The 10494-nt window shown below is 56.9% G+C and overlaps 1 protein-coding gene across 1 annotated transcript; it reads right to left on the bottom strand.

Annotated features, from left to right (window-relative positions):
* Positions 1-3335: 3335 nt before the first annotated feature.
* On the bottom strand, positions 3336-10210 carry AGPAT2 (1-acylglycerol-3-phosphate O-acyltransferase 2; the record flags this gene model as incomplete). Its single annotated transcript, XM_080355861.1, has 6 exons — positions 3336-3487; positions 4177-4249; positions 5457-5552; positions 5748-5923; positions 6262-6395; positions 10023-10210. 6 exons carry the CDS (start codon positions 10208-10210, stop codon positions 3336-3338), a joined length of 819 nt encoding a protein of 272 aa, XP_080211987.1.
* Between the last annotated feature and the right edge of the window lie 284 nt (positions 10211-10494).

Raw genomic sequence — 10494 nt, 5'->3', positions numbered from 1 at the left:
GGATGAAGCCACATCATCTACAGAAAGGCACAGGGTAGCAGGAGAATGCTGGTTTCCCATCAGCATCTCCTTCATTTTCTCTTCGAACTCACCTTATCCAAGGTCACGCAGTTATTTCCAAACTGGATTCCGAGCCCTCAGCATCTCAATCCCTTCCTGCTCAAGCAGCAGAAAATAAATGCCTTACCTCTTGCCGTTAGTGCCTGTTGGGCTGTGCCAGGAGCCGCATGGTGCTCAGCTTCGCCTGGCTTTTCCTTAGCATTACCCTGGGACATCACCTCCCAGAGGAGCACAGACCCGGCCCAGGGAGGACAGCTGCACCCTGCCATGCTTCTGCAAAAAAAGGTGGGGCCAAGTCCTGTTTTTGGAAGATTATGACCACAAAGGGCTTATGGCAGCTCCAAGCCAGGCATCGCAGCAGGGCATGGGTGCAACTGGTCCCTGCAAAGGTACCACACTGGCCGGGTACCATCCCCGTAGCTTCTAGTCTGCTCCCTGGGACCAGCCTCCCTCTGTGAGCACTGGAGGTGAGCTGGTGCTTCATTGCTCCTTAGCACGGCAGCTACAGCAGCTTGCTCTGAAATTACCTGCTCTGAAATTACCTGCTCTGCACCAGCCCTGGGCCATAACAAAGATGAAGCTTTTACACAGGTCCAAAGGTGCAGAGAGGCTGTTTTTTACTTGCTTTAATAGAAAACATTTCCCTGTGACACTCCTGTCAACAGCATAGAGCAGACAGGGACAAACCAGTGCCACCTCGTAGTGCCAACAGGGTGATGTCAAGGAGGGAGGGACAGTCCTCAGCACACCTGGGCTGGGACACCCCCCCGATTACCTGGCACGGGCACGGCTGTGGGGGTGGCCAGTCTCCCCTGGACTCGGCAGCCGCAGCACACGTGCCTGCAGCACCCCGGCTCTGTTTGCTCAAGGCCAAGGACACCGGTCCAGCAGAACAGACGTGACTGACCTGGTACAGCGCTTTCCTGCTTGCCTGGAGTGGAGCTGCACGGGCAAGGGGGTGCTGCGGGGGTTGTACCAAATAAAGCCTCCTGTGGCACACACCGAGGCTCTGGGGTCGTTCCTGGCTGGGAAGATGCTTTGACATGGTTCCCATCCACACAGGCACCACCCTCCTTTTCCCCTGCCACAGGTCCCTGCAGGTGTGGGTCCTCCTGTGGCTCCCTGTGAGCATGGGGTGCAGCTGCACGGCCCTTCTGCCTGCGTGACACAGCGAGGGGACAAAGACCTGCCACCCCCTTCAGTCACCAAACCCCTCTACAAGAGCTGGGGGGTCAGCACCCTCCTCCTCACAGCACCCCTCCTCCCCCAGCTCCCACACAAGGCCAGGACTCTCCTTTACTTAAATAACCAAAGGTATACTTTTTTTTCTTTTTTGCACATAACACGATTCTCGACCCAATTAAAAGCGAGCAGCAGATAAGAGCACACGGAGGCACCGCTCCATCCTCCAAGGGAAGGATGCTGCAGGTGTCACTCCATGGATGTGGTTATGCCCTCCAGGAGTCCTCCTGGGTTTAACCTCCATGTCCTTTATCTGCTGCTCTTACAAAGTGCTGGTCCAGTTTCCACCCTCCTCCTCCCGACCCATCGCGCGGTGGGTCTGACCCCTGAGTCTGTACTGTAAGGCCCCTCTGATACAGCCCCTGCCAGCAGCAGCTCAGCCCGAGGGCTCCGTCCCTCGGGGACCACTGGCTGTACTGGAATCCCCCACCTTTCCCAGCTGACGCTTTCACACCAAAATGCCACACAAGCACAATTCCACTAACACAGCCCCAGACAGGCTGCAAATGCCGCTGTGTTGGTTACCTGAGTAGCCGCAGGTGGATTATCTCATGGTTCTACACCCTGCACCATGAACAGGAGAGCTGAAGCCTCCCTGAACCCAAGTTCAAGGTGAAGGTCACCCCCAGGGGCCTGCCCAGCCTCGCTCTTTGCAGAAGTCAACAACAATTTGGCAGCTCCCAGTGAGCGATCCAGGAGCCCTGCTGGTCTGTCACCCCAAAGCAATGGGGAAACCCCTTTATCTGAATGGAGAATGAGCCTGTTTCCCCCAAAGGGAGAGCTAAAACCTTCCAAGCCCCGCTACGGCCGCAGCTCACCCCCCGCAGCTCTGCAGTTTCATAAGCCTTGCAGAGCAGCGGCTCCGCTGAGATCTGCACAGACACGCGGGACAGGCACCATCTTTCGGCCACTGCTGACCATGACAAGTGGCAAAACAAGCGTGACAGAGCCCTTTGCATCTGCAACAAGTCCTGCAGGCACTGCTGTGACAAGGACAAGCCACAGCAGGTTCCCCACCACCGAGGAAGCTCTGAGCCACCCCAGGTGCGTGTCACACACGGTGTCCAGGTGTGCCACCAACAGGTCATACGTGGGGACAGGCTGGCCCAGGACTCTAACAGATCTACGCAGTTTTCAAATCAAGCTGGTAGGGTCTGAACGGTAGAAACAAGCATGGGGTTTCGTTCAGAAGACGACTGAACTGGCAAGGCTGGACAGCATTCAGCTGAAACCAGCCTAGACTACATAAACTGGCTTGCTCACACTGCAGCTCCTCTCTCCACCCCTCAGTGGCCAAGGGCACTTGTTCCAACAAGGCAAACCAGCCCAAAAACACACTATTGGGCTGACTTGCCCCACACATCCCACTCTGCAGCCCAGCTGAGGTTATTTGCCCCAGGTGCTTTCTTCAGAAGTGAAAGACTTGGCTCAGAAGTGCCTGGGCAACACAAAGATCCAGCACAAGATGCTGCTGTGACCCCAGGATGTGTCCTGGGAGCTCCGCAGTGCCGGATGGCAGCACTCCGGGCTGCCCAGCGAGCTCCCAGTGCTGTCAAACAGCCAGAGTCCGGATTTCCACCCGATTCCCAGCCCCATTTGAGCAGCATCAAGGTTGTGCAGATAGAAACGGCTGCCTGGTGGTTCCATCAGGGACGGAACAGGGACAGGCCAGCACTAGCAGAGTCTGCAGGCACACGCAGGCAGAGCCCAGCATCCAGCCAGGTTTTCATCGTCACCCCACGCCAGCTGCCCGAGCTGGGGGGACTTATCTCTCCAGTCATTGAGCCCTTTGGTAGCACAAGTTTGATGCCTGAGAAATTCAGAAAAAGGAGACGTTTCATTGTGAGATAATGAACCCATAAGAGAAATCCACTCAACAAGGGCACCTCAGCGCTGGCTCGACACCCCGTGTGTGCCAGTCCATGGTGTTCCCAGAGTTAGAAGCTGCTGCAGAGGAAGAGAAGTTCCTTCAGTATTTGGCAATGGACAGTCCCTTTGGTCACCACCATACGGTGACGCCACCGCAGACACATCTAGGATGAGTCCTTCGCCTCGCTTGGCCGGCCTGACAGCCTGAAGAGGGTCTCCCTCATGAGGCGGAAGCATCTGTCAGTGAGGTCAGAAACATCATCTGATGTCAGGCCTTTGGTCTCTATTGGAGGCAGAACCTCAACCTTGATTTTTCCTGGCAACAAAAGAAGACCCCGTGAGAAACCCACAGGTCACAGGAGCACCGTTCTCTGCCACCCCAAAGACCCTGCCCTCAAAACAGCCACATCAAGCAGAGCATTCCCCTTGTGCCCCAAACTGATACCCCAGACATAGCTCATCCCTTCCCGAGGCCAGTGTCGCTGCTCTGCCCTCACCGGCCCAAGAGCAGGGGGATCCCACAGCCACGGATGGGCACAGCCTGCTCCATCTGCTCCCACCCAGCCCTCCCAGCCTTGGCTGGCCCCACAGCAGGCAGGGCTCTCTCCCAGAAATGAGAATTACTGCTCTGAGTTGACTGAAAGCCAACTTTCTGCCCAGCTTCCTCAGCTTGCTTGCAGAGGTCGCTGCTCTGGAAGCTCAGGAGCAGAGCACGCTTCCCTCCTCCCCCCAGGCCCTCACCAAACGACCTGGGCTGTTATGAGCAGGTGATGTTCACTTTTTATTGAAAATATTCCTCATCATATGTAATTACGTCCTTTCCTGAGTGAACCCAGTGCAGGCTCTGGTGTCAAGTGCTTTGAACTGACTCCTCAGATCTCCCAGACTCCTCCTGCTCACCCCAGTTCCATTTCCATCCCGCACCCTTGCAAACCAGATCTCCACATGGGTTTGGCATCAACCCTGGCCCCACACAACTGTAAAGACCCTCAGGCTCCTTGGTACCTGATGTAAATAGATTCTTCTTTGGGTTATAGAAGGTGGTGAAGGAGGAATAGACCACAGGGATCACTGGGACCTTGGGGAAGAAGAGGAAAAAGAGGAGTTACTTGCAGAGCTGACCTGGCCCCGCGCTCAGACCCACAGGGCACACACAGCCCCACAGCAAGACCCACTTCCAAAGGCTGGGACAGTCAGCAGACAAATGGGATCAAATCCACTCCCCAGCATCTCAAGGCACAAGGATGTTCAAGGCACCAGGGCCAAGTTACACTTCAACCTCAGGTCAGCACTGGCTTGGGGCTACTTGTCCCAAGCCAGGCTTCAAAACCCTTTTTTTGTGATCTGCAGGCACTGGAGGACACCTGTTTTGACAAGCCTTGCTGTGCTGTACAAGCACGTGGTTAGTGTGCTTTCATTTTCTACAAAAAGGAGTCACCAGGGAAGCTCCAGACAAGCAGAGACACAGCCAGGAGGGCAGCACAGAGTCACTATTTCAGTGCTGATAACACAGATGAGATCTGCAATTGGTGACCCAGGCGGTGTTAGCAGAGGTGGCACTGTTTCTTTCTTGCAGCCCCCGCCTTGATTGCATCACCCAGACAGGAATGGGGATGCTACAACATAGGTTACACCCTGGGCTTGGCCATGCCCAACCCACCCAGAGATCTGGCACCTAGTCCCTTCTCAACAGCTTTCAGGGAAAGCAGTTTCCCCCCAGAGCTCCAGTCATTCCAGCCCAAAGATGTGAGGCAGAGGATGCATGGGGAGGAAGGACACCCATCTGCTCCCAGTCATCTGGTCCCCAGCACTTGTGACAGAGCAGGGTGCCCTAGGATGCACAAGCAGATCTTTGGTGTCCCCATCACGCTGTCCCAGAGCTGTGCCCACCTCTCCTTCAGGAGCACTGACAGCTCTGGAGCTGCTTGTCTGCTCCCCCACCAACTCATAGATCTTGTAATTTTGGAGAGAAGGCATTTAAGACATATCGGGAAGTGCCATATGGCTGTCTGGGAGGGAGCCGTTTTCCACCCAGAGCAAGCCCAGACGTTGCTCTAAAGCCATTGCATTAACAATCCTGAACCAACAATATGCTACTGCGACCTGGGGGACTGAGAAATGCATCGACAGCTCTGGGATTCCACAGCGAGCTCACGGTGTGCAGCACCCGCAGGGCTGGGAATACGGCTCACCCGAGAGCAAACAAACCGTCCCAGTGTGTGACCAGCCTGCAGTGCCACTGCAGAAACATTCAGGGTCCCCATGCAGGACCAAAGTGCTGTTACCTGTGCCTGGACAGCAAGGTGAAACGCTCCTTTCTTGAACGGCAGCAAATCCCCTGTGCAGTTCCTCGTGCCCTCTGGGTACACCCACACCTTCACCTGCACGTGGGGACAGAAGGCTCTGTTCCAGCAATCCAACCCCTTGCCGCTGGCCGAGCCACCAGCTAGCCTTGCCAATAGCTGCAGGTGGCTGGAACTTCAGGCAAGTCAGCATCAGGAATGCCACATCCTCCCCATGCCACCCCAGGACACCCAGAGACAGGCCACCTTGTCACATGCCATGGTCACACTCACATTCTCAGCTGTCATAGTCTTGGCCACCTCTGCCATCACCATCTTGGCGCTGCTGGTGCTCTTCCTGTTGATGAAGATGACACCGCCGAGGTAGGTGATGAGGCCCACTGAACCGGTGTACAACAGTTCCTTCTTGCCCACCTGGACACAGTTGTCAGGCAGGATCTCCATCATCCCTAACATGACGGCAAAGGGTCAGACTCAGCAGCCACCACCCCCCCAGCCTGCACTCGGGTGGGACAAGAGACACAATCTGAGGGTGGAAGAACGAGGGACAGGCCAACACCTCAATTCTCTGCTTCTGTCATCAACAGAGCATAAGGAAACTTGGCACAGAGCAGAATTGCAGGGGCAGGGTGGCTGCAGGTCACAAGAAGATCTCAGAGCAAGGGGAGACCCCTCCTGCAACCAGTACTGACAAAGAAGGACCAGCACAGACTGGACAGGAGATGCGAGCAGGATTCCTCTGATGGTGACCAAGAGAACCTCTCCCTCTCTCCCACCAGCTGCTCACCCATCATGTCGAGCATGCTCTGGTGGTTGGACACAATGACAGCAGGGCCCTCCACTTCAAAGTTCTCCAGCCCCTTCACCTCAAACCTCAGGCCGAAGAAATACTTGAAGGTCTTGACCACACTTCTGATGATTCTGCAGAAGAAAAGAGCGGTCAGCAGCAGGGCAGGGAGGTGACAGGGTCTGCTAAACCCAGGGTGGCTGGAAGGAGACAAGAAGAGGTCTGTGACAGAGCCTCCAGTCTCGTTTGTCCCGTGGGCCACCTAGGTGTCTGTCCTGCACAGTCCCATGTGCTCAAGGTGCTTCAGTTGCATGCTAAGCCCTGTCCACTTCTAGTGTGGGAATCTTCCTGGAAATCTGGGGGAAGCTGACTGTAACTTTGAGGCTGGCACAGCTGGACTCAATGGTCCATGCTCCCTTCAAGCCAACAGCATCAGCTCACAGCCAGGATCAGGATGAGCTCTTTGGAAGAGCCCCACAAGCTGTTTAAACAGTTCTCCTGGGAGCTGCCACTCCCCAGCACACGAGTATGGACCTGCACTCCCGTCACCCAAGGAAGGCTCTGCCAATTCTGATCCTTGCAGTGCTGGAAGATGCTGGGAGTGTCGTTAACTCAGGAGAGTCCAAGAAAGGAGGAGAAGGAAGGTGAGAAACACTTCTCTGTACACCGCGAGGATGCAAGCAGCAAACGGGATGCTCCCCAGGCAGCTTGGCAAGGTGCCCCTGGCAAACCCATCTTCAAGCCAAAGGCTTTTGCCTGTCAGTTGCTTCCCCAGTGGATCTACAAGTCTGTCCACAAAGCTGCTTCTCCCCATGCTCGAAACGCCAGCGGCTCTGCTCAGCCCTGCCCAGGCACGAAGCGGCTGCCGTGCCCTTGTGAGCACCCCAGCCCCGGTCACCCATCCAGACCCCACCAGCCCATGGGAGCAGGGCCCATCTGCGCCACCCCCAGGACAGGTGGGAGCTGGGGACCCTCCAACTGGGCCAAAGGACGCAGGCAGACGCTGGCAGCACACAGGGGCTATTTTGGGCAGGGGAGCAGCTGTTTGCCAGGACAGGAGGCAGAGGAGCTTGCATGTGAACAATGTCCCCAGGAGCGGCCACCAGCTCTGCTCTGCTCTCCCCTAGAGCAGGTCCGGTGGCTGACCTGCCCTCCAACGCACACCTGGATGCTCACTCTCTGGCCCCATCATCTCCCAGCAGGAGGAGACCAAGGGACAGTGTCAGCTGCTCCCCAGTAAAAAGGTCCAGCACCATCAGCCTGGGAAGCATCCTCATCAGCCAGGGTGGGAGGTGAACACCCAGCCATCTTACCCTGGCTTGGCAGCAGCTCCCAGCGTCTGTTCTCCAAAAGCCTCCCCATCCCTGCCATCAACTCTCCAACCACATGCCTGTGTCAAGGGAACTCCAACCCTACCCACAGCGGGGTTCACATCTCTGTGGGGTGCCCCACGACACCGACAGCCCAAGTCCTGGCTTTGACAATGGAGTTCAGGGCTGGCCAACACCCACAGGTGACACAGCAGTTATCAGCCCCCTGTCATCCAAACTCACTGCACAGGTTGGAGCCGCACCCAGGGAAAGGGCTCGGGGAGGTTCAGAGGCTGCAGAGCTCCTGAGCACCACGGCCCCGCACCGAGGTCATGGGAGTGCAGCACGGGCGAAGGACAAGGGGGCAGGTGAGGAGAGGCAGGGTGACACAAATCGGTGAGGTCATGCTGGATGCCATGCCACCAAATTGACCTAAATCCCACTTCTCCTCCCTTCTGACTGCCAACCAAAAAAAGAGGTCACCGCTCTGGAAGTCACACTGCTCGGTAACTGCCGGGAGAGGCTGGTTACACATTACTCAAGAGCAACCACCCAACTTCCTCCTGCCAGTAAGGAGCCGGCATTTCCTTGCACGAGATGTGGCCTGAGCCACTAAAAGAGGGAAAGGGGCAGAGCCCAGGGCAAGCAAAGAACCACCAGGTAACCAGCAGCCTCGCTGAGCTGGCCACGTCAGCCACAGGGTTAAGACAGGTCCTGCTCCCCTTCAACCCTGCAAGCAGCTTCTCTGCTGGAGTGAATGATCCTGACACGGTGCAGTCACAGCTGCGGAGAGCTGTAAATTTGATACACTTATTGCCAGATGCAAAGAGAGAGTGGAAAAACAAGAGGGAATGTGCTTTTTCAGGGCATCTGTAACAGCCTGAGTCTGAAATCCAGCAGCCTCAGCTCCATAGCTTGTGACAGGGGCCTTTTAGGGATCCTTTGATTTTCAGGGATTTATGAAGTATGCTTACCAGATTGGAAGCCCTTGCAAGAGGTTTCACCGCTACATAAACACCTCTATCTCTATCAGACACAGAGGGCAACCTCTTCCAAGTGACACCAGCTTGGCACTGGAGCCAGGAGCGCTGCAAGGACGGGGTGTTCTGCACCGGGCAGTGACCCCGTTATCACTGTCTGCCCACCAGCACGTGCTCTGCTCCAACCCCCTTCCCCGAGCCGGAATAAACAGGCTGGGATGTTGTAGAAATAAGGAGCTCACTGGATCACCTCAGCCTCAGCCCTCCCAGGGGCTGGGACACGCGACCGGGATCATCAGCCAGCACCAGCACATGGAAATTATGGGTTTAACTTACAGGAAGAGGGCGGTTCTGGCCAAAATACAGCTCTGTGTTTCAACACGAGGGGTTGTCCAAAGCAAGGAGTCCTTGTTTCCAAAGAGTTCCTTCTAAGTTTACAGGAGATTTACAAAGTTTTAGGGGTGGGGAAGAAAAAGAGAGAGAGTGTCTCCATAACATCATAAACTCTCCAGCAGGGAAGCTGCTCGCACATCAAAAAGCTGCTCCTGAGCAAGCCAAGGCTGGAGACAGAGCTGGAGCTCCCGGAGCAGGTTGCTGTTTCCAGTGCCCGTGCCCGCAGCACCAGAGCGGATCGCAGATCACGGGCAGGGCAGAGCCCACCAGGCAGCATGTCGGTGCCCTGTGCCCGCTGCCTCCGCCCCAAGCCCTGCCTGCCAGAGACGCATCACAAAGTCCAGCTCCACCAGCTGAGACATTGCCCAACCTTCGATCCAAAAGGAAGTAGCAAGGTAACAGGGCTACTCTACCTCCCACCCGTATAACTTGGTCTGGACATGGCTGGTTAAAGAAAAAAGCTGCCTACAGGTGAGCAAAGCAAGGAACCCAAGTTCTCCTGTGCTGCCAGCAGAAGTGCCAGCTGTGCCCTTAAAATGTGCCGCCGCATGTAGATGAGCTGTTCTTTTCCAGCAGCTCCTCCGCAGCCGCCCCAGGCGCCCGTCTGAGGACACACACAGCGCGGCCTGACAGCAACAAGTGTCCCCAGGCAGCTGCATGGCCGCTCTGCTCCTTGCACCAGGCTGAGGGCAGTGCATTAAACACCATCTGCTGGCACAGCCTCTGCGGGAGCGGGGGGGAAACCCCCAAATAAACACTGTGTCATATAAGTTTCCCCAAAGCCTGTGCAGTCCCTGAAGCACAGCTGTTGACCATCATCCTCACCCCCTCCAAACCACTCCAAAGGGTGCTCATCCCTGGAGCGGCCCCTCACCACAGCCCCCAGCACCCTCCATGAGCCAAGAAGCAACATCACTGTCACCAGGGCAGCCACCCAAGGGTCTGCTGTCACATAAAGGAGGCCACCATCACCCCCACCACACAAAGTCCCCACGCAGAGGCTTGGCTCAAAACCCACCTCCCCATATCTCACCCCCGCACACCCAGGGTCTCCCACCCCACCCGCCCCCCACCTCACCGCATGTTCTTGACGGTGCGGCCGCCGTTGACCAGGAGGCAGACGACCGCCGTGAACGCCGAGCACACGATGCACAGCACGTAGTAGAAACCGATCCGCAGCACGAAGTTGACGGCGGGGCTGAGCCCCGCCAGGACGTGCAGCAGCAGCAGCACCGCCGCTCCCCACAGCAGCCAGCCCGGCTCCATGCTGCTGCCGCCCGGACACGGACCCCGAGCCGCTGCCGCTGCCGCTACCGGCTGCGCCGACCGCCCGCCGCTGCCCCCGCCTTTTGTGGGCGGTGCGGAGCGACCGGCGCTCCCCGCCCGCTGCTGCCCCCGCCGGGGCGGGACGGGACGGGACGGGAGCGGCGGGGACCGTGAGGGTTTGAGCCCCTCGTGGGGCCATGTGGGTGTTTTGGTTCCCATCATGGTGACATATAAGGGATTCGGGTCCCACCATGGTTCTGATTAAATTATTTGGGGTCCCACCA

Source organism: Nesoenas mayeri (genome assembly GCF_963082525.1).
Source record: "Nesoenas mayeri genome assembly, chromosome: 18".
NCBI lineage: Eukaryota > Metazoa > Chordata > Aves > Columbiformes > Columbidae > Nesoenas > Nesoenas mayeri.
The sequence above is the reverse complement of the archived record's forward strand: the minus strand, read 5'-3'. Positions and strand labels throughout refer to the sequence as shown.